The 25028-nt window shown below is 41.4% G+C and overlaps 1 protein-coding gene across 5 annotated transcripts in view; it reads left to right on the top strand.

Moving 5' to 3' along the window:
* The window catches only part of SPOCK3 (SPARC (osteonectin), cwcv and kazal like domains proteoglycan 3), a 414509-nt gene that overhangs the window by 376918 nt on the left and 12563 nt on the right, over positions 1-25028 (top strand). For all 5 annotated transcript variants that reach the window (XM_067040090.1, XM_067040089.1, XM_067040088.1 and 2 more), the window contains one exon: positions 22949-23170. In XM_067040090.1, the coding sequence (XP_066896191.1) occupies positions 22949-23170 (222 nt within the window). The remainder of the gene's footprint in view (positions 1-22948; positions 23171-25028) is intronic.

The raw sequence follows: 25028 nt of genomic DNA on the forward strand, positions 1-25028 counted from the left end.
ATAAATATAAAATAAGGTGCTAAGTGAATGATGTATGATAATAAAAATGTTTTGTTATATTATTATAACCTGGGAAATTATCCAGTTGAATTTACTAGCACTAAATTTTGGTGAAGCTCTAGTCTTTAGGAAGTGTAGTATTCCAAATAGAGGGAATCATTATTAGCTTTGAAACTTTGGGAATCACTAAAAAGTAGGCTGCTGGATGCTTCTCACAGAGTAAGTGAACTATTGCCAATTTTATTAAATTCCATTTTCAACTAAATAAATACCTTAATTTCAAAATATAATCATGTAGGGTGTTCAGAGCACATTTAACCAGTAATTTGAACTATTTGAACCTAGAAAAAAAGGGATAAAGTACCCTCCTCCCCAAAAAAAAGCCAACAGAGATTTTTTTAAAATCTGTACAGAAAAAGAAAACAAAACATAAAGTTTCACATTCCATATATATGTCATATATATTCATTTATAAGTAAGCAGTATTTTTGTCAAATTTTACTCTAATAATGCCAGTTGAGTAATACACAAAAACCTGGAATGTTTGCTTAGTAGATGTCTTGAAAGCAAGAAAAGTGATAGCAAAAACGAAGGGACAAAGTATAATAAGGAAATAAAATAGCTCAAACGCATAGCTGCCATAGGTTATTTAATGTGGCAACAAATGATTCTAGATACCACAGCGGTCCTTGGGCCACAGGCTAGCCAATTAAAAAGCGATTAATTTTATGAGGATTCCTTTGAGACATTAATGAGTATTAAATTATTCTAATGTATCACAGCTGGGAAGGAAACATATATATAACATTGTTCTTTCCTATTTATTTAATTTTTCATAGTGTATATTTTAATAATGTGTAACACGTGCTTATTTTTTTAATGCACCTGAAGGAACATGAAGAGAATTATTGTCCTTTTACCAGCTCCACCCGTTCCTTCCCTCATGAGGTGAAAATTGTTACCAACCTGGTACACGTGGTTTCCAATCCTACTTTACTCTCACACAAGCATATATATTCACATACACATTTTTGATGTAAATGATCTCACACTATACACAGTACGTGGCAGCAAGCTGATTACTCTCCGTCATTTTAACCTTTTAAATCTTTATTGTATTGCAAATATGTTCTCGCGACCTCTTTTTTGATTTCAGAGTTCTTAGTTTGTGAGAGAGACTTCCCTAAGAAAATACTGACATGGATATTCTTCTAATGTATATGTTTTTGCACTTAAATTTCTAAACCATCCCCAGTTTATTGGCGTGTGATAGGATTCTGGCAATAGATCATATTTCCTTACTGAATTAAAATAACATCTTAGCAATTATTTAAGCCACATTTATTCGCTGTGCCTCTATTTTCTCTTTAACCTCTCTGTTTTTTTAAAGTTTCTCTGTGATTCATTTCTCCCGTAATTGTGTTACGTTCTGATGTCATACTTCATGTCGTTTTAGTTCTTTCAAATGTGTTAAAGTCCGTTTTATGGCTCAGAATATGTTCTAAATGCACTTGAAAGGAGCCTGTATTCTGTTATTATGTGTTGGAGTGTTCTATCGGTAGAAGTTATTTCAAGTTTGTTGAAAATTTTGTTCGGCTCTTCTATACTCTTTTCCATCTACTTCTTCCACTGATTTTTTTTTAATAGAATAGTGTTGAAGTCTCCAGATATATCTGGGAATTTTTCTGTTCTTCCATTCATTTTTTTGTCATGTTTTGTTTTTTCTTTTTCTTTTTCTTTTTTTTTTTTTTTTTTTTTTTTGGCTGCATTGGGTCTTAGCTGCAGCACACGGGATCTTTGTTGAGGCACACAGGATCTTTCGTTGCAGCACACGGGCTTCTCTCTAATTGTGACTTGAGGGTTTTTTCTCTCTGGTTGTGGTGTACAGGCTCCAGAGCGCGTGGGCTCTGTAGTTTGCAGCGAACGGGCTCTCTCATTGAGGATGGGAGCTCGGTAGTTGTGGCGCACGGGCTTAGTTGCCCCGCAGCATGTGGGATCTTAGTTCACGGACCAGGGATCAAACCCACGTCCGCTTCAGCGGAAGGCAGATTCTTTACAACAGGACCACCAGGGAAATCCCCTTGTCATGTATTTTGAAGCTTCATTTCTGATGCAAGTGCATTTAGGGTTGTTTTGTCTTCTTACTAAACAATTTATTATTATATAATGCCCCTTTTATCTTGGTAACATTCCTTATTCTGAAGTCAAATATATTATTAGTAGAATCAGTTTGGCTTTCTTTTCGTTAGTGTTTGCATGATATTTTTTCCCAATCTATTAATTTCAATCTACTATTCCATTTTTTAATGGTTTCCTTTAGAATAATATATAGTTGAGCCTCGGGTTTTATCCAGCCTGGCATTTTTTTTGTATTTTAATTGATATGCTTAGATTGTTTGCATTTTATACAGTTATTGATATGGTTTAGTTACAATCTGCTTTCTTGCTATTTTTTATTTTTTCCATCTCCTCTTTGCCCGTTTTCTTTTAATGCCTTGTTTTGGACCAGTTCAGTATTTTTATGATTTCATTTGACTCTGCTCTTGAGATTACTTTTACTTTACCTCCTTTTAAAAGATTTTTATAGGCTGCTCTAGGATTTAGAAGATACAAATTTAATTTTTCACAAGCTACCTTCAAATAATATTTTGCCATTTTGTATCCATTAGAAGGAATTACAGCTCTCAATTTATCCCATCTTTTGTGCTATTTTGACGTATGTTTTGCTTTTACATATGCTACAAATACAAATGCATTGCTAATACCTTTAGATTAGACATTCAATTATCTTTTAAAACAATTTGAAATTAAAAACCCTGAATTTCATATTTATCTTTATTTATGCAACATCCAGAATTCTTCGGTTTCTTTTTTGTAGCAATCCAAGTTTCTACCAAATATCACATTTATTCTGCCTAAAGAACTCTTCTATTTTTCAACAATTCTTATAGATCACATCTGTTTTAAGTAAATTTTCTCCCATTTTTGCTTCTTGAAAGGTACTTCTCCTTCCTTTTGCAAAGATAATTTCTCTGGGTAAACAGTTTTGGGTCAAGAGCCCATTTTCTTTCAGCACGTTACAGATAAGTATTTTCCTTGTATGCTGGCTTCTCTGGTTTCAGCTGGGAAGTCTGCTGGTCATTCTCGTCTCTTTGTTCCTCTGTAGAAAAGTGTATTTTGCCTCAAGCTGCTTTAAAGATTTTTGTCCTCATCACTGGTTTTTGACTCTGATGTGTCTAGGTTTTGTGTCTTTGTTTGTTTGGTTCTTATCCTGTTTGGTGTCCCCTAAGATTCTTATCTCTATGGTCTGATGTATCTCATTAATTTGGAGGATTCTTCATTAACTCTTGAAATATTCCTTCTACCCTATTTTCTCTCTCTTTTCCTTGTGCCATTTCAGTCACTTTCTGTTGGTCTGTTTGATAGTGATCTACAGGTCTTTTTTTTTTTTTTTTCTTTTTGTTGTTGCAGTACGCGGGCCTCTCACCGCTGTGGCCTCTCCCGTTGCGGAGCGCAGGCTCCGGACGCGCAGGCGCGGCGGCCACGGCTCACGGGCCCAGCCGCTCCGCGGCACGTGGGATCCTCCCGGACCGGGGCACGAACCCGCGTCCCCCGCATCGGCAGGCGGACCCTCAACCACCGCGCCACCAGGGAAGCCCTGATGTACAGGTCTTGTATGCCCTGTACTCCTGGCCCTCCTCCTCCCTCTACGCCTCCTGACATATCTTTTAGGGTTTTTTCTTATAGTTTCTGCCTATAGTTTTAATGCAAATTTGACCTTTTATACTACAGCGTTTAATCTATTAATCATATTCATTTTAAATTACTTCTCTGATAGCTGCTGCCTCTGTCATATCTGAGTTCGTTTCTATTGAGTGTTTCGTCTCATAGCAATGTTTCTAAATTTTCCCTTCCTTTTTTGTATGTCTGTTTCTTTCGTTAAAAGTGGACACGTTGAGTAGACAGGAAGACTGAGGTAAGTAGTATTTATGCCGGGAAGTGAGGCTGCCTCCTGGTTTGCTTGGCCTTTGATAAGGTGATCAAGTCGGTCCAGTCACATACCTGAACTTGGTTGTGGTTTTGTTTACTATTGTCACTTTCACCGCATCTCAAGCTTCAGATTCCTTTGTGCTGCCTTGTGCCTGTGGTGGGGCCAGTTGCCGTGGCCTCTTTCTGCACAGGCTTCTTTATGGTTTTCCTTTGAAACCCAGCCTCGGGGAAGGTCCCCCCCGTTCATGGTCTTTCCCGCACTGGCAGGCTGCTGATACTCGGTATTCGACAGTTGCTACCCGGACCTAGGAGCATCCCTTTCTGTTCTGGTTGAGCTGTAGCCGTAGGTAGGACCATGTACCTGGGTCTCGAGGTGGGACCTTCTCAGAGACCCGATCCTCCGCTGGTGGCAGGGGTCTCCCATGATCTGCACCCTGAATATTGTCCAGCTCTCCCTCAGAGAGAGCTGGGCTTTTCTTTCCCGCTCCTCTGGTGAAGGATCCTCAGCTGTGTCCACAGGGTGACAGAGGCTCCCGCTGTCCCCCAGGAACTTCAGGCTTGCTCTGTGCGGGGTACAGGAAAGGGGGTTAGAGGTGGGACCCTCATCCTTTCTCACAGCAGCTTCTGCTTCTCAGGTGGCTTTCCTGGGCCTCTTGTCCCACCCTGTGTCTTTCTTGAAAGCACTCGCTGAGGTCTGTGGAATAAAAGCTGTTGGTGCTTATGGATTCCTCTTCCTTTTGTGGCTTCCAGGGGTTGTTTGCTGTCACAGAGTAGACGTGCACTAAGCCTTCCGCAATTCATGGAAGATCTTGGCTGCGTTCGCCTCCTTAGCCTATATAACGTTCGGTGGCTTTCTCGGGTGATCAAATGCTCTCACCGTCTCCTTCTGGAGCCACGAGCCTGTCATGGGTCCTGAGTTATTATACTGCCCAGAGACACAGAGTCCCTGATGAGCTCCAAAAATTGTGGCTTTTGTAGATTATTCGTATTTTTCTTATTGGTAGGGTGAGAAAAATACTCTTTTCAGCTTCCTCCCTCAGTGGAAGCGGGGAAATCTTGCCTGAAGAATATTTTCAATGGATGTGGATGTTTGCAAGTATTGAAAACATTTTTTCTTTCCTCATTTAAAGATATCATTCAACCCTTCCCGGACTCTCTACTTTCTGATGAGGTACCGGGATTTAATGGAATCGTTTAAGTGTGATGTGTCGTTTATCTTTAGTTCTTAGCAGTTTGACTAGAAGTGACCTGCTTTGTGTTTTTGCTTGAGGACTGTTACATCTCTTTAATCTGTAAGTGTAGATATTTATCCAAACTTCTACCACCTTTCCTCCGACTACTTCTCCTGCCCCGTTCTCTCTCTCTCTTCTCTTCTGGGCTTGACTTACATGTGTTACGCTCCCTGATGTAATGTAATGGTCTCAGAGGCTCTTCTCATTCCTATCCTGTCTGTGCTTCCCATAGATCCTCGCGGCTGATCTAGAGACAAGTCTCTCTCTTTCCTCAGTGAACTCACTTCTGCTCTGGGCTCCGTCTGTGATGTTTTTTTTAAGAGTGGTGTCGCTTTATCTGTTATTTTATTCTTGAATTTCTATTTAGTTCTTCCTTATAATTTCTACCTCTCTTCTGATCATTCCTGTCATTGCAATTATTACAAGCATATTTTTTCCTTCAGTAAAGAGAGCTATTTTATTTGCTTTAAAATTTTGTCCGCTAACTCAACAGCTGGTTCATCTCAGGTCTATTCTCAGTTGATCGTCTCTTCTTTTAAGAACACGTCCCATTTCCCTGGTGCTTTAGAGATCTCCTGATTCTGGATGGTGCCCCCGATGTTATGGATATTCAATTGTGGGAGGCTTTGTTATGTTAGTTCAGTCCACTGAGTGGTTTTTTGTTTCAGCAGGTGATTAATTTTGTTGCACTCTAAATGAAAACTATTTCTTGGGCACCAGCTCTAACCTCAGTTCAGATTTGCAGCGTCTAGCGGAGGTGAGTTGAGTCCACGGTGTGCGTGCGTGCGTGCGTGCGTGCGTGTCTGATGGGTCATCAGAATCTAGGGCAGACAATGTTAGGCTCTCTGGCTCTTTTCCTTTCCGAATTTCTCCCTAGATCTTCAGCAGTTTTAAACAGTCTTTTGATTCTTCCAAGCTGGAATGTCTGCATTCTTTTGCCACCATTTGTCTCTCGCGTGATTTGCCACGCCCGATCTGTCCCCAGGCTGAAAAACAGTGAGACCTGAGAACTCACTCCATAGAACTTCCCTCCTCGAAGTGTGGGTTACCCACCAGAGTGTCCCTGCTTCTTATGCACTCTTTGGTTCCTTCCTGTCTTTTTTTTAAAAATTATGTGCAGAGTTGAACAATTTATGAGGAGGAGAATCAGTCCAGTGTATGTTACTCAGACATTACTGGAAACAGAATCTAAAGTAACTATTTAAATGACAGGTTGAGGAGAGGATTTTTGTCTTACCTTATTTTTGTCTTTGAGTCTACCAGACCTGTGTATTGAACCCAATGCGGGCTAGAATGATACTTTATTTTACAATACATATTCCTGTTTACCCCTCTTCCTTCCTGAATTTAACAGTCTTCTTTTCTTTTCTTTTCTTTTTTTTTTTTTTTTTGGTATTACAGTACTCTTTAAAATTTTAAACCTTCATTGACTGAGGGCAATCCGTCAGTCAATTTGACCATGTTTCAAAATTTACATGTAATGAGTTTTTGCTTTCCTTTGAATGGTTTTACATTGATTTTATGTGAATCTCAGTTATGCTGATATATTTACTGCCTTAGCAGATGCAGTTGTTAAGATAGGCTTGCATTTCCCTAAGATGAGGGACTGAACTGCTACGTGTCTACCTTCTAGATGTGAATAACTCCATTCTCTACAGTGGCATAAACACTCAGGAATGTTGAGAGATGATTTTCGATGATAAAGACCTTGTGTTTGATAACTTCTGCCTTTCAGAAAATTTTGACACAGCTTTGAAGAGAAGAGACATTGCTAGGCATTTATTAAAAGTGATTTTAGATGTCTCATGGGAATTTCAGTGCTCTAAAGGATTATAAGAATTGGTGAATGTAGAGGATAAGGGGACGGGATGGGTATTATTTTCTTCACTTTATAATGAAGAAGGTTGAGAGTTAAAACATGAAGTCACACAATAAGTAAGTGGTAGAGCTGGGATTTGAATATAGATTTTGTGGGCTCTGAACTTATGCTCTTTGAGTCTTTGTGTAACCTCCCAATGGATCTCTCAGTACTCAAGGAATATTAAACTAGTTCAAATACATAATTCATGTAGACTGTGATAGCTGCCTCTGACACACTCATACACATAAAGACATATAAACACACTTGCACAAAGAGGATAGTTTCCTATTTCATCTTGGCTAAAGATTTTAGAAATGTTTCCCCAAATTACTAATCATTATTTTGCCTTTATTATCATGTTTCTGAATGTTTTTGTTTCTTTTCTTATAAATATAAATAACTTTTATGGAGTGGGATTAATACACGTATTTAAAGCTTTCTTGAATTGAGTTATTGATAATCTATACCAACTCACAGGAGAAATATTTTGTCCATTAAATTATTTCTTTGTCAAATTTACTCATATTAGTCTTGGCACTAACTGTTGGAAATTTCAAAAATCTACCCAGGTTTTTAGTATCTTGAGATGTAATGATTAAAACCATGTCTTTATTATTAGGAAAAAGTATTTTGGTGGGCATCCCTAATACTTTATATCTCTACCTATAAAGATTATTTTGGTTTTTGTTTGTTTGTTTGTTTTTTGTTTTTTTTTTTTTTTTTTTGGTGGTACGTGGGCCTCTCACTGCTGTGGCCTCTCCCTTTGCGGAGCACAGGCTCAGCGGCCACGGCTCACGGGCCCAGCCACTCCATGGCATGTGGGATCTTCCCGGACTGGGGCACGAACCCATGTCCCCTACATCCGCAGGTGGATTCTCAACCACTGCACCACCAGGGAAGCCCTAAAGATTATTTTAAGGAGATGATTTTCATATAGTAAAACATTTATTTCCATGATAATTTTTACATCCTTAATTGAAGATTTCTGTATGCTAAGTATTTCATAGGTCATGGGATATATAAAATTCAGAGGATGCTGCATAGTGATTTCTTTCCTTTTATGAGTGAAAGATACTCCCCTATCCTTACTGTGACTGACCAGGTCTGGGATATCGGTCTTTCTGCCCGAGTGAGTCCTTGAGTGAGTCTTGTCTAAGCGTTTCCTTCCCCAGATCCCTGTCCTAAGCTGATAATGAACGATTTGTACTGCTTTGGATGTCTTTCCCTAAATGCATTCACTGCCTCAAAACAAACTTATGTTTTACTGTCCAAAGTTTTTAACGTTATCTAAGAAGATGATAAATTTGTGCTTCCCTTCACTTCAAATTGAGAGACAGATGTCAGCAAAACCACTCAGTTTTCTATGTGCTCCCAGACAATTGGATTCTGGTCTGAATTTCACCAGGAAACTCTGAGAGTGAGAGACAGTCATGAGCTGCTTACTTGTTTGATGTCAAAGCAAAGGAAAGTTGCTGCTGCTTTGGAGTCGTGTGTTTAGTCAAGACACACAAGGATATCTACTGTGGACAATATTTGAGCCATGTGAGTGAGAACCAACATAATTCTGCCCAAGAGGGAGTAGTGAGTAAGTCCCAACAGAGAATGGACCGCCAGGGGCGCAGGGGCTGAGGTGATGGCAGAGGAAAGTGTCACACATCCAGGAGATGCAGTTTTTCACACCAGGGAGCCCTGCAAGGTCCATAAAAGGATCTGCAAGGAGAAAGACAGATGAAGCTTTAAAAGCCTGATGAACCCACCCAGCACAAAGCCGTCCTCAGCCAGACATCAGAGTGGTGAGAAACTCCCCACCCACCCTTAAGTATCCTTCACCTACTCCCAAACTGGAGGTAGTCATTAAAAAGAGAGAAGGTAAGAGGAGAGTCATAAGAAGAAAAGGGAGTGAAGAAGGATTGGGGTACATGGTGCTCCCCGTACGTGACTGCCTCTGCCACATCCCCAGGTAGGGACCGGGAGGGTCGGGTTTGGGGCTGTGTGGGTGACGTGAAGTCAGGCATTCTGAAATGCCAGTTAACATACACTTGTTACCTGAAGCCGAGATGAAGGAATTAGGGGACCACCTGAATTTTCCCCCAGAGATAGAATGAAACTTTCACCAAAGAACAAATGTGTAGAGAGCATCAGAGAAAAAATAAAAGTGGATTCAGACTATATGCTGCAAACCACACTTGTCTGAGATATGTGTATATGTGAGTATATAATCAGTGCACTCTTATCATACAATGTCTTCTGTGATAAGACCTGTGCTTATACTTACGTAGTATGAACCTCCGAAAAGGTAGGGGGCGCTGAAGACATAGGCTGTGGGCTCTGAGGGATGTTGGTTAAGACCACGTAAGTGAATGACCCGCCCACGAGCTGGTGTGAATAAATAGAAAAAAACCCGTTGAGAAATGAGTTTTTAGAATACGAATATTTATTATTTTTTACATCCTTTTTTAAATACTCTTTCCCATGATGGTTTATCACAGGATATTGAATATAGTTCCCCGTGCTACACAGTAGGACCTTGTTGTTTATCCGTCCCGTATGTACTCGTTTGCATCCGCGAATCCCACACTCCCGGTCCATCCCTCCCCCAACCCCCTCCCCCTGGGCAGCCACGAGTCTGTTCTCTATGTCTGTGAGTCCGTTTCTGTTTCATAGAGAAGTTCATCTGTGTTGTATTTTAGATAGAATACCAATACTTAAGGAACAGATAAAGGAAGGACACTGACAAAAATGGATTAATAAATAGAAGGAGAGAATGTTGTAAAATGTCTCAAGAGTTAAGCATTATCTTCTGCCACAAGGTTCGCTGTAATTTTTTTTCAACACCATGCCCAGCTTCACACCCTAGCTATGCTCGGTTGCTCAGCAACACCTAAGTTACAAAATAACAAGTAACAAGTAAAATGTAGTATTCCTTTCTTCAGACAAACTTTGATAGAGTCTCATACCGTGATAAAAAAATTTTAGTTTAACTATTGAGAGCGTTTTAAGATGACAAATTTTGCAACATAAATAAATTACAATGGCTTTACTTAAATGTTCTCTTTTAAGTATCCCAAATATAAGTGAAACGGGTCAGACAGAGAAAGACAAATCCCCTATGATCTCATGTGTCTGAGGAATCTAAATAAAAGAGAACTCATGGCTACAGAGGGCAGATGGGTGGCTCCCAGAGCGGGCATGGGTGATGTGGGTCCTGAGTGAAGGGGTCAAAAGGTACAAACTTCCACTTAGAAGATAAGAGGCTCTGGGGATAAATAAGTCCTGGGATGTAATGTGCAGCTGGCGACCACAGTTCAGAATGCTGTGTTGTGTAGTGGAAAGTTGCTAAGAGAAAATGCTGCACCCTTTTGACTAAATAATACGATGTTATGTCAACTGTGTCTCAGGAACACTGGAGAGGAGAAGAAAGTAAATGACCTAACCTCCGTCTAAATGCAGTTCCCATCCTTGTCTGCGTACAAACGTGGTAACTTTATCCGTTTTAATTTGTTTGCATATATTCTTTTTATGCTGATGAAAGCCACATACTTATTATTTTTAACATCCTAAAAATGTAGGTATCCCTAATATGACATTTATTCTGAGACTGAGCCCTAGGTTACTTCTGTTTCGAAAAACTATCATAAAAGTTCATGTAAGTTATCATTCTCAAGGGAGGAGAGCCTTGCAAAGACCTAAGGGGAACTTTCCGGGAGTCACAGCCGTATGAGACCTTCAGGCCACGCCACGCACAACCACAGCCTGTGACCTGAAGCCACTCTGAGTAAACCATACACAGCTGTGTGTTATTTCTGAATTTGTTATAAGCAACAAATTACCTTAGACTCTAAAAAACCATTTTTGAATGTTGTGTTGTGTCAGTTTCCTAACTAATATGTATTTCAGTTTTATAAATTTAAATTATCCCTCAGTTATTTTTTCTCTCATCTCATATTGACAGACTAGCAGATTTGATCCTTTTTGTGACAATGGGAAAGCATTTCACACACAGATCCCCTGTCTTTGTGGTAACACTGTGAGTTGTGAGCTCCTGGCAATTGGGCATCGAGCCTCTTATGAGAAGAATGTCCCAGCTGGAGCACTGGAGGCACGTTATAACCCAGACGTACAGCACAGACCCGGCCAGACAGTGGAGAAAGATAGGGAGCGAGCCATTCTTCGAAATACTAGAAGCAGACAGCATCACGTGCTTTGTAAATACGGTTTATGTACTTTCTGTTTACTTAGTCTCCACGGTATCACTTGTAGCATTGGGTCCCTGTGTTCTAACATCCGTTGGAAAATGCAAAGGTTGATAACGAATTAAATCTATTTATGAGTAATTTTTTTTATATGAAGTATTACCTTCTCACTAGTTTTACAGTTAATTAACATATAAACTCAAAGGGGATCATTCATACTAATCCATAAATGTACTAATTTTGCGTGATTGTCTTTAAGATCCTGGGGCTCCTTGCACTGGTTTTGACTGATTACCCTTGACTGCAGTTCTGAGGACCAGGAAGGAACTGGTGCTGGGACAGGGTGGGGAGGTGCCTGGTTTTCACCTTGAGATGCGCAGCTACAGGAACAAAGCCCGCAGTGACCCTGGTGGTGTCGGGATTAGTAGTGGGAAAAGCAGCCGCCCTGGGGAAGGGACCACGTCTGTGTACCTCGTCCTGGGCTCTGTGACCACGAGAGAGCCTGGGGGAATCAGGCAGTGGTCCAGAGCTTGGTGTCTGCTTCCCTCTGAGGAGCTGCCGTGGCCGGCAGGCCATGTGATCACTGGGCCCAGGGCTGCAGTGTGTCCCGCCCTACAGCACGTGCAGAGCGTGAGGGGACATGTGGTCCCCGCTCCTGGCTGGGAGGTTCACTGTCTCCCCAAGCGGGGTAAGGGTGGCCTGACTTTCGCTTGTGTCCAACGGAGCATTCCATGGAAGAGAGTCCCAAAGTCCTCATTTACCTGAAGTAAAAGTCAGTCCCAAGTGGACAGCCTGAGACTATAAAACTTACAGGAGAAAACATAAGTGCAGACACATGTCCCCTTTGGTCAGCAGAGGTTTCTTCGACATGATGCATAAAAGGAAAAGGTGATGCCAAACTTCATCAACGTTAAAAATGTTTGATTTTTAAAAGCTACTGATTAAACAGTGAAAAGACAAGCCACAAGGTGGGGCAAAATATTGGCAAATACATATCTAATAAAGGACTTGCATCTAGAAAATATAAGGCAGCACTCATTTCTCAATAGTGGTAAAACAACCCGACTAAAAGTGGGCAGAACATCTGTGTACATCGCCAAAGAAGGGATATGATGTAATTAACACGTGAAAAGGATCTGGACGTCCGTCAGCATTAGGGAGATGCTAAACTTTGGGTCACAGTGAGATGCCTCTTACATCCTTATGAGAATGGCTCCAAATGAATAGCAGTGCTTCGTGAGACCTGGGTAACTGTGTCTCTCGTCCGCTGGTGGTGGGAATGCAAAGTGGTGCAACCACTTTAAAGAACGGTTGGGCAGTGTTTTCTAAAAGGAACGTAAAGGTACCGTATGACCCAGAAATCCCATCTCAAGATATTTATACTTGAGAAATTACAACATACACTCACATAAAAACATATATGTGAATGTTTATAGCAACTTTATTTATAATTACAAAACTGGCCAGAACCCAGATGTCCTTGCCTGGTGAGTAGATGAAGAAATGGGTGTTCGTCCCTATGATGAAATAAGACTTGCATTGCTGGTGGGACTATATCTGCCCTGGAATGAAGGTCTGCTCTGCACCCACATAACAAAGCCTTAAAGCTGCCTTCAGAGTCAGACTGACATGCAGGTTTTTAACTTCATGCCAGAAGTAAGTGTAACGTGTAGAAGTATTCCACAAAACCCAGTCACCGATAACTTAAAATTCACAATGTGCAACATCCAACTGAGATCTACCAGTTTTTTTTATGAAGCATAAAAATATGGTCCACAACTTGGAGAAACTGCAGTCCAGAAAATATACCCAGAAATAACAGTGACGGTGGGATGAGTATACAAGGACCTGAAACAACTATTGTAGATATTATTAATATGCACAGTTATATAAAGGTAAACAGGGACAACAGTTGCAAGAGGGGATATATGAAGAAAACACCCTCATAGTATGTCTGGGGAAGCTGGCAATAAATGAAATGAAGAATGTGCTGGGTGAGTTAAAAGCACATTGGACACTGCAGAAGAAAAAGTCCATGTACCTGAAGAGATACGATAGAAACTACCCAAAATAATATGGAAAATAGGAAATATATGGAAAAATAGGAAAAAAACAAACAGAAGCCTGTGTCTTAGTGAGCTCTGGGGCCATGTCAGATGCATTACCTATGACTAACAGTACTGGAGGTGTGAGGCTTAGAAAGTTATATGAAGAAATAATGGCTAAAATTTTCTTGATGAATGTTATAAACCCACAGATACAAGTACAACAAACATCAAGAAACAGAAACAAAGAAAAATGAACCAAAGCATACCCTAATCAAAATGCTGCAAGTCAGCATTAAGAAGAGCCTCTTAAAAGCAGCTAGAAGAAAAATAAAGGGGGGAGGACAAATTTTGTTCAGAGGAACAAAGATCAAGAGGACATCGGCAAACTTTTCCCCAGAGACCTTGAGTCCAGAGCACAATGGAACATTTCTAATGTGCTAAAAGAAAAGAAAAAAAACTACCATCCCTGGCAACAAAAGCTAAAATCAAGACATTTTAAACAATCCAAAGCTGAGAGATTTCAAGAAATGTTACAGGAGTTTCTAGAAGGTAGTGATGCCACGCGTAAGTTTCTGTCTACGCAGAGGACTGTCAGGGACCAGAAATGTGACATGGTGAGAAATAATGCATTTGGTCCCTGCCCAGGATTTCTGACACAGAGCTTCTGTTACCCTGATTTCCTGAGTAGTAGAGGTGCTGGGAACGTATCTTGTTCTAATATCTGGTCTTTGACCCCAGTTCCTGACACAGGGTTCCTAAAACCCTTGTTATTTCCTGCGTGATGAGGGTGATAGGAGCTCCTTCCGCAGAGCTCCCGAGTCCCCTGGAACCGCTGGGTGAAAGGAGCGTCTTCTACGGAAGGGGGCGACTCGGGGGCTCCTGGATGGCCTCAGGTTGGGGGCCGGTCCCCAGAAAGACCAAGCCCTGGTTAGGAGGGAGGAGCTTTCAGCCCCCCTCCATCCTCTGGAGAGGATATGGAGTTAATAGTCATTCATGCCTCCGTGATGGAGTCTCCATTAAAATCCCCAATCACAGGGTCCAGAGAGCTTCTGGGTTGGTGGATGCACCCCCGTGCTGAGAGGGTGACACACGCCAGCCCCGTGGGACAGAAGCTCCAGACCGGGACCCTTCCAGAACTCGCCCTGGGTACCGCTTCATCGGGCTGTCTATTGCCGTCTTTTAGAATTGCCTTTATAGGGCTTCCCTGGTGGCACAGTGGTTGAGAATCCGCCTGCCAATGCAGGGGACACGGGTTCGAGCCCTGGTCTGGGAAGATCCCACGTGCCGCGGAGCAACTGGGCCCGTGAGCCACAACTACTGAGCCTGCACGTCTGGAGCCTGTGCTCCGCAACAAGAGAGGCCACGACAGTAAGAGGTCCGCGCACCGTGATGAAGAGTGGCCCCCGCTTGCCACAGATGGAGAAAGCCCTCGCACAGAAACAAAGACCCAACACAGCACAAATTAATTAATTAATTAATTAATTAACTCCTACCCCCAACATCTAAAAAAAAAAGAATTGCCTTTATAATGAACTGGCAAATGTAGGTAATGTTTTCCCTGAGTTCTGTGCCGTTCTAATAAGTTACAGAACCTGAGGAGGGTTGTGGGAACCCCCGTCTGCAGCCCAGTCGACCCAAGTCCCCACCTCTCGCAGCTGGTATGGGGCGTGGGCACCGTCTTGTGGAGCTGAGCCCATAGGCTCTGGGGTCTGAGGACAGAGGTAAGGACTGAACTGAACTGCAGGACCCTCACTGCCGCCCACAGAAAATAGAGCACTGCTGGGCAGAAAACCCCCACACTTGGTGTCAGAGTGTTATGCATAGAAAACAAAGTTTCCTTTAAAAGGGTTTCTTTTCTCATTTTTAATCACTTGAAAAGCTGTTAAGTTGCTTAGAGCAAACAGTGTAACAGCGCATGGGGTTTATAACATGCAGAATTTAAATGGATGAATTGCAGAAAGTGTGGAGGAATTGGGGTCTAAGTACACTCCGGTAAGTTCCTTACAGTGGATGTCAAGGCTGTGACATCATCTGAAGGTAGACACGATAGCCAGTGACGTATACTTTAAACCCTGGGCAACCACCAAACAATAAAATAAATATAGTGAACAAACTACGTTAGTTTTCTACTGCTACTGTAGCATTACCTCAAAGCTTAGTAGTTCAGGAGCACAGATTTATTGTTTCACAGCTCTGGAGGTCCGAGGTCTAACGCAGGCCTCACCACGCCAAGATGGGGGTGTTGGGGGCTCCAGGAGAGGATCCATTTCCCTGGTCGGTGGATCGTGGTCAGAATTCGGCTCCTGCAGCGGAAGGACCAGGGCCCCCTTTCTTTTGTGTTGTGCTACGTTCCTAGGGACCACCCGTGTTCCTGGGCTCACAGCCTCCTTCCTCTGTCTTTAAAGACTTTTTTTTCCTGTGTCATTTATGTCTGACTATAGCTGGGAAAAGTTCTTCACTTTTAAGGGTTTATGTGATTAGGTTGGGTCAATACAGATACTCCATTGATGAACTCCCAATTTTAAAGTCGACTGATTAGGAACTTTAATTCCACCCATACTCATAACTCCCTTTTGGATGTGGTATCACATAGGTCCACGTGGATATCTTTGAGGGACCACGGTTTTGCCTGCCACATAAACCGATAGTGGAGATTAAGTGGGAATCATAAAAAGTAAAAGCAACATGTTTAATAAAAAACAAGACAGGAAAAGACAATATAATAGAGGGGACAAATCAAATAATAACAAGATGGAAGTTTTAAATATAACCATTTTGATGATATTAAATGCATGTGGCCTTAACACTTCAGTAAAAAGGCCGAGATTGTCAGACTTGGAAAAAATGTGAGACTCAGTGCCATGCTGTCTCTCAGAGACCCATTTTAAATATAAAATGCAAATTAGTTGAAAGTAAAATAGTGGAAATTCTAATCATAAGGAAGCCGGAGTGGTTATGTTTCTGTGAGGCAAAGTAGACTTCAGAAGTTGGGTGAAAGGAAAAGTTTTTGCTTTGGTGACACAAGTCAGATTTCTGGCTGGACCTAGAGTTCTTTACCATGTATATATACACATATAGAATATTTGTACTGTATTATATATAATAAATATACAGTAGCATATCTGAGAATGCTCAAAGTCACCACAGTATCTGTGGCTCCAAAAGTTTAAATTTTTTTTCCAAATTAATTTTCTTTTATATTTGTAGCATCAACAGAATCATACTGAATAGTATACATTTACTGATAATTTAGACTATCAGAATAATTTTATTTCTAGTCCATTTCTGTTACTTATCGTTCCAGTGACCCTTGTAACACAACTTTGTGTATAAATATATCATTCAAATAACATAAACTCACTGTATTTTTTATCTCCAGGGTAACATAGGGATCAGACTTTAAAAATTCCCACATTGTCTCACTCTGGACATTTCAGCCTTGATACATTAAATAACTTAACCACAACAAGGTAGGGGCAGAACTCGGGCCAGTGACCTGAATCCAAGTCAGATTCCCTGACATTCTCCATCTAAGACATCACATGTCATCAAATTGATCGTTCACCAACAGGCGTGGACTCTATAAGAAGTCCGCTTCTTTGTAACATAAAGGATCAACTCTTGGTCCTGTTGTGTCTAAGGTTTGTTAAGTATCTATGCATGTCATATTTTCAGAAATATTCTTTCATGTTGATATCTGATTTGTAGAAAAGCTCTCCTCAAAGTAGAGCTACAAAAACCAGTGAATCGTTAAGACCACTGTCCTTTCCCCCTATACTGAGAAAAATAACAACGCATTCAAACTGACAAGGATGTTGACTGGCCCGTCATAAAAGCTGGGCAGAGATCATTTTAAAACTTATATTTTAAAGATTGATGATTGTTCAAAAGAAGCTCGAGTGGAGATGTGATACAAACAACCCACCAAAATCTCTCACGAGGGCTGTGATGGTTACCTCCTGCTGATCTGCCAGCTTCCGGCCCAGTTCCCATCCAATCCTTTGCAGGGGCTGTTTCCCTTCTATTGCGTTGGCCAAAAGTTTCGTTCGGTTTTCTCCGTAAGATGGCTCTAGTAGCACTTAGTTGTCTTTAACTTCATTTGAAACACTTTTGTTAGTTTGTATGTGACAGCTGTCATATCAGCGTGCGTTTAAAAAAAGACATCAAAATGGGTGTGTTTTTGTGTAGCCATTTTAATATTGAAGACAGAAGGAAAAAAAGCAACTTTTTGGCATATTATGCTTTATGATTTCAAGAAAGGTAAAGATGCGACTGAAACGCACGGAAAGATTTGTGCAGTGTATGGAGAAGGTGCTGTGACTGATCAAATGTGTCACAAGTGGCCTGCGAAGTTTCATGCTGGAGATTTCTCCCTGGACAATCTCCATGGTCGGGTAGACCAGTTAAAGTTGACAGCGATGAAATCGAGACATTGAGAACAATCAGCGTTATACCACATGGGAGACAGCTGACATCCTCAAAATATCCAGATCAGCGTTGAAAATCATTTGCACCAGCTGGGTTATGTGAATTGCTTTGACATTTGGATTCCACGTAAGTTAAGCGAAAAAAAACCTTTTTGACCGTATTTCTGCATGCAATTCTTTACTGAAATGTAATGAAGACGTTCCGTGTTTAAAACCAGTTGTGACAGGCAATGAAAAATGGATACTGTACAACAATGTGTATCCAACAGCTGGATACTGTACACCAGTGAAAAATGGATACAGTACAAACAAGGTGATGTTGCGTATACGGTGGGATTGGAAGGGAGTCCTCTATCACGAGCTCCTTCCAGAAAACCGAATGAATAATTCCAGCAAGTACTGCTCCCAGTTAGACCAACTGAAAGCAGCACTCAAAAAAAGCGTCCAGAATTAATCAACAGAAAACACATCATCTTCCATCAGGATACCACAAGACCGCATGTTTCTTTGATCACCAGGCAGAAGCTGTTACCGCTTGGCTGGGAAGTTCTGATTCATCTGCCGTATTCATCAGACATTGTACCTTCGGATTTCCATTTATTTCAGTCTTTACAAATTCTCTTAATGGAGAAAATGTCAATTCCCTGGAAGACCGTAAAAGGCACCTGGAACAGTTCTTGACTCAAAAAGACAAAACGTTTTGGGAAGATGGAATTGTCAAGTTGCCTGAAAAATGGCAGAAAGTAATGGAACAAAAGGGTAATACGTTGTTCCATAAAGTTCTTGGTGAAAATGAAAACTGTGTCTTTTATTTTTATTTTTTTTTGCAGTATGCGGGCCTCTCATTGTTGTGGCCTCTCCCGTTGCGGAGCACAGGCTCCGGACGCGCAGGCCTAGCAGCCATGGCTCACGGGCTTAGTTGCTCCGCGGCACGTGGGATCTTCCCCGACCAGGGCACGAACCCGTGTCTCCTGCATCAGCAGGTGGACTCTCAACCACTGCGCCACCAGGGAAGCCCTATTTTTACTTAAGAAACCGAAAGCACTTTGGGGCCCACCCAGTAAAACAAAGTCCGATCACGTCAGCACTGCAGCCTCACTGTGCGGAGGACAGAGCACGCTCGCCCTGCGGTCTCTGCGCCGGTCCGCCAGCGCTCCTCCCCACAGGGAGCGCTCTTGTTAATCCCCCGCCGCTGGCTTCTGGTCACCTCCTCTGGGGTCCCCTGTATCCCATCCACCTCAGCATCCCAGCACCCAGAGTTCCACTTTGGCAGCAACAGGACTCATGACGGAGTGAGAGAGTGGCAGGGACATATATACACTACTAAACGTAGGGTGGGTAGCTAGTGGGAAGCAGCCGCATAGCACAGGGAGATCAGCTCGGTGCTCTGTGACCACCTAGAGGGGTGGGATAGGGAGGGTGGGAGGGAGACGCAAGAGGGAGGAGATATGGGGATATATGTGTACGTATAGCTGATTCACTTTGTTATAAAGCAAAAACTAACACACCTTTGTAAAGCAATTATACTCCAATAAAGATGTTAAAAAAAAAAAAAAAGCACATAAGCAGGCCTTCCCCTGGGGGTCAGACACTCCCTGTCCCCCGCAGACTCTGGTGCATTTACGGGATGTTCTTGCAGCCCCCCCCCGCCCCCCACCCTGCAGAGCTCTGGGAGGCTCACTAGATGACCCCTCCCTTCAGAAGTAGTTGGGGGGATGGGCTAAACTCGCATCACTAACTCCCAGTTGCCCTTCTCTCCTCTTCTAAGACCTTTGTTCATAAAGGCAGGTAGGTTTCCTTCTCTTTTTTAATTAACTTTTAGTGGAGTATAGTTGCTTTACAATGCTGTGTTAGTTTCTGCTGTACAGCAAAGTGAATCAGCTATATGTATACATATCTCCCCTCTTTTTTGGATTTCTTTCCCATTTAGGTCGCTACAGAGCACTGAGTAGAGTTCCCTGTGCTCTACAGTAGGTTCTCATTGGTTTTCTATTTTATACATAGTATCAATGGTATGTATGTCTTAATCCCCATCTCCCAATTCATCCCACCACCATGCCTTTTCCCCCTTGGTATCCATACGTTTGTTCTCTATGTCTGTCTCTATTTCTGCTTCACAAATAAGATCATCTATGCCATTTTTCTAGAGTCCACATATATACGTTAATATACATTTGTTTTTCTCTGACTTCCATCACTCTGTATGACAGTCTCTAGGTCCATCCACATCTCTGCACATGGCACTATTTCATTCTTTTTTAAGGCTGAGTAATATTCCATGGTATATATATACCACATCTTGTTTATCCATTCATCTGTCGATGGACATTTAGGTTGCTTCCATGTCCCGGCTGTTGTAAATAGTGCTGCTGTGAATATTGGGGTGCATGTGTCTCTTCGAATTATGGTTTTCTCAGGGTATATGCCCAGTAGTGGGATTGCTGGGTCACATGATAGTTCTATTGTTAGTTTTTTAAGGAACCTCCATACTGTTCTCCGCAGTGGCTGTATCAATTTACATTCCCACCAAGACTGCAGGAGGTTTCCCTTTTCTCCACACCCTCTCCAGCATTTATTGTTTGTAGAATTTTTGATGATCGCCATTCTGACCGGTGTGAGGTGATACCTCATTGTAGTGTTGATTTGCGTTTCTCTAATGATTAGTGATGTTGAGCATCTTTTCATGTGCTTCTTGGCCATCTGTATGTCTTCTTTGGAGAAATGTCTGTTTAGGTCTTCTGCCCATTTTTGATTGGGTTGTTTGATTTTTTGATATTGAGCTGCATGAGCTGTTTGTATTTTTGGAGATTAATCCCTTGTCGGTTGAATTGTTTGCAAATATTTTCTCCCATTCTGTGGTTTGTCTTTTAATTTTGTTTATGGTTTTCTTTGCTGTATAAAAGCTTTTAAGTTTAATTAGGTCCTATTTGTTTATTTTTGATTTTATTTTCACTACTCTAGGAGGTGGGTCAAAAAAGATCTTGCTGAAGGCAGTTAGTTTCTCCATTGCGTCCTAAAATGAGCTTGGGAAGGAAGGGTGGGGTCCAAGGCACACCAGAATCTCACACCCCAAACTCAAGTTCTTTGATTGGTTTTACAGACTTTAGTATATCTTTTTCTGCAGGTTGCTTTCTTCATGTAATCCCTGGGCATTTGACAACTTTGGGTGGTAAGAGGCAGTTTTAACCAATATCTCAAACCAGGCTGGTTTTCAAAGTAAACTCTAAGAGAGTGGGGTCTTGTCTGTATATTTGAACTCTGCATTCTCAGAACCAGGGTCAAGACCTGGAAAGTCAATAGGAATTGAGCAGTTCATGTTTGCTCTCTGTCTGTTTGTTTGTTTGGGAGAATTGTGTTGGGTTCTACAAACAATTTTACAAAGACAAACAGTGAGACAACCACTGAATTTCTGTCTGTCTGCTTTTATGAAAGTGTCACAAATACCTCTTTACCTTTGGCCCCCATTGCACAGGTAGAAAGCACTAAATATGCTCTGAATTTATTAGTAAAATAAACCCTGAAAAGGTGGCGAAATTATGAATTGCTTAAGTCCTATTTCATTTTTAATCCTAAGTATCCTTAAAATGCTAGATAGGATTTGAATAGGAAACCTTAAATATCTATATCTGCACTTATTCTTGCATCTTGAATTTTAACAAAGTAAAATTATCCAAATAGTGCATGTAACTAGTAGAACATACACGTCACTACCCCTGAGGGGGTTCCGCTCATAAACGGTTCAACTGCTCCCAGCTCCTGCTGTTGAAGATTCAGTCTTTCTGATACTCGGTTTTCAGAGAGCCGTCATATCTCCAAACACACCCTCTCTTCCATACCAGTGACGTGAGTATTGTTTTTTTCACTTGCAATGTGTGAAGAGTAGCAAATAAAACAAAAACCGGATGACAAAACCCGCGTTCAAGGTAGCTTAAACCTGACAAATAAGAAGAGTTGAAAGTAAATTTCTCAGTTACCCTTCACACGCTGACGTCGCATCTGCTGCTTTTTAGGACACCGAGCCTTCACGAGGCCAGCAGCTGACCCAGGTAACCCACACTTCGATGGTGTGCAGATCTGCTGCCAGTGCACCCTGCTGCCTCATTCTAGTGGCTGTGTGCTTAAAAAGTTGCCTTGTGGGAAGCAGAAGACAGCAGTGTGTAAATTACCTGCTGGTTATTCTTGCACTGGATATTACTTGTGAACTATCACGGTCACCATGGTTGTACCAAGATACAGAGCATTGTTGAAATTATTATTTATTATGTGTTAATTATACTTTTGTTCAAAGGGCATTTTCATTTCTCTGAATAAAAAATGAAGTTTATTTCTTTATGAGTAGGGTATTATTATTCAGTTATAGCTATAGCCACCGAGCAAGGCATGCGTCTAGCCTATTTATTCAGAAAAAGCTTGAACAACAAAAAGAATAGTAAATAATATATAATATAATTACAGTAGTTACTGCCACTGAATGAATGACTGATTAGCACTAGATGCCTTATATTCTGGTTAGTTCACTCTCACAGCTATCCTGAGAGGTATATGTTACTACCCCACTTCACTCTGAAACCAGTTACTCAAGGTGGATGTAAGCCCGACTTCTGACTCAACTTGAGTAGGTGCCCTCAGGAACCTGATTGCAAGTTCATATGCGTGACGCACGGTGAGGCCAAACAAATCGAAACGTCAGATTTTGGAGCAGAGAAAAGTGTATTGCAGGGCCAAGCAAGGAGATGGGTGGCTCATGCCCCAAAAACCCCAAACTCCCAGAAGGGTTTCAGCAAAGTATTTTTAAAGGCAGGTGAGGGAGGGGCGTGGCTGGTTGTTGCAAACTTCATGGTGTCAGAATCCTTGTTCTTGCATCTGTCCATGCTGGTCAGGTCACGATGTTCCTGTAAACGTCCAACAAGACAAATATTATTCTCTGTTGGGCAACGTTTTATCTCTATATGAATGGAAAAATGTTATCCCCTTAAAGGTCAGAGCCTTGAGAACTGGGCTATCCTGTATATTTTAGGCTGTAGGCAACATTCTTAACTGTAGCAAAAGCAGCAGAATACAGAGGTTAATGAAAAAGAAACAGATCTAACATGGAGTCAGATTTGTTCTTACAAACCCGCTGTGACACTTCTTTATTTTGCTTGCTGCTGATGGCAACTTTCATGTTTAGCTAATATCTTTCCATCTTTGCCTTTAGGATTTGATACCAGTATTTTGCCAATTTGCAAGGATTCACTCGGCTGGATGTTTAACAGACTTGATACAAACTACGACCTGCTCCTGGACCCGTCGGAGCTTGGGAGCATTTACTTGGACAAGAACGAGCGGTGCGCGGAGGCCTTCTTCAGCTCCTGTGACACGTACAAGGACAGCTCCATCTCCAACAACGAGTGGTGCTACTGCTTCCAGAGGCAACAAGGTACCGAGCCAAGGCCATTTTGTCCGTGCAGGAAAGCCATGCACTACAGACAAGCTCATTTGTACCCTGTCCTCAATTTACAAAATAGAGACCGAGTTACACGTGCAGAAAACAAACTTTTGGCTCCCAGAGAGAAAGGGGTGGGGGGGAGTTGGGAGACTGAGGTTGACATACACACACCACTATGTATAAAATAGGTAACTGATAGGGACCTGCTGTACAGCACAGGGAACTCTACTCAATATTCTGCAATGGCCTAAATGGGAAAAGAATCAAAAAAAGAGAGGACATATGTACATGTGTATAACTGATTCACTTTGCTGTACACCTGAAACTAACACAACATTGTAAATCAACTACACTCCAAGGAAATTTTTTTCAATTAAAAAAAAAACAACACTCTACACCCCATTCATTGTGAGGGATAGTTTTCCAATTAGAGTGTTTAATAAAAGAGCAAATAAGCAGCAAGTTGAACGGTATAACTCAGCTAGGGATGCAAAACACACTAAATGAAGGAAAAAAAACACTAAATGAGATGAAAAATAGTAATTAATATTTTTTATTAATGCACTTCATTATAGTTTCCATTATGAACCACCAAGAAACACACAGAGATATGAGAACATAGATATTAAAAGTAATCATTAAATTAATTTGCTCTCTGCTTTGCCCATGGTGTAAAGTAAATGGTTTTTTTATCACTATGCTGTGGAGTTTTAATGTTCTATTTTGTGATCTTATTAAATGAGCCACATGAACCACAGCCTTCACCATGAAGTTATTTTTACACTTTTGATTTTAAAATGACTCAGCCTTCCAAACTTTTTGGATAACTTAGCTTTATGAAAATGCACTAGCAAAGAAAGAGTCTTAATTCCCCAGGAGAGGCAAGGCAGCCTGAAGGTTTGGATGAGGCTGGTCCCCATGCGTCCTGCTTCACTAGGCAACGGGAACATAAGGAAAATTGGAGCCATGCTTATGTAATCAGCCAAATGATAACTAAAATTGTGTCTAAGGGAAATAGACCGAAAACATTCAAATTATGATAAAGTCTGGGGAAACTAAGAAAAAATGCCATGTGTAACTTTGATGCTAATTTTGAAAAACAAATTGGAAATTAGTCTAACATGATACATCTGCTGTTGTCACTGCCTTTGAAAGCCCTTGACAGCTACCAGAATGAACAAGCTGCTCTAATCTGTGTTAATGATTCTCAGGTTTTCATATGGAAGCCGGCACATTATATCAGTCATTTTACTATCACAATTACTTTTTCATACATTAGTAATAGTTCAGTGATTAGGGATGACATGCTTATGCATAAATTGATTAGCAGTGAGTCAACAGCAGGGTTTGTAGCATAGATTAAACCACTAATGTGTTTATGAACCGCTGTAAACAAAGTTTAAAAAGTAGATTGGAGGGCTTCCCTGGTGGCGCAGTGGTTGAGAATCCGCCTGCCGATGCAGGAGACACGGGTTCGTGCCCCGGTCCGGGAAGATCCCACATGCCGCGGAGCAACTAAGCCCATGAGCCGTGGCCGCTGGGCCTGCGCGTCCGGAGCCTGTGCTCCGCAACTGGAGAGGCCACGACAGTGAGAGGCCCGCATAACGCAAAAAGAAAAAAAAAAAAAAAAAAGTAGATTGGATTTGTTAAAATATTCTAAACCATACACACACACACATGCACAGAGACACACACAAACTCACAAACACACATACTGACACAAACACCCACACTTGTTGACTTACACTATTGCATATGTGCTTTTTAGGTGACTGAACACCCCCAAAAAGTTTTGCCCTGGTTTTAATGACTAGTATACCCTTAAATCATTTACAGCAGGGGTCCCCAA

The sequence above is a fragment of the Kogia breviceps genome, chromosome 8 (genome assembly GCF_026419965.1).
Source record: "Kogia breviceps isolate mKogBre1 chromosome 8, mKogBre1 haplotype 1, whole genome shotgun sequence".
NCBI lineage: Eukaryota > Metazoa > Chordata > Mammalia > Artiodactyla > Physeteridae > Kogia > Kogia breviceps.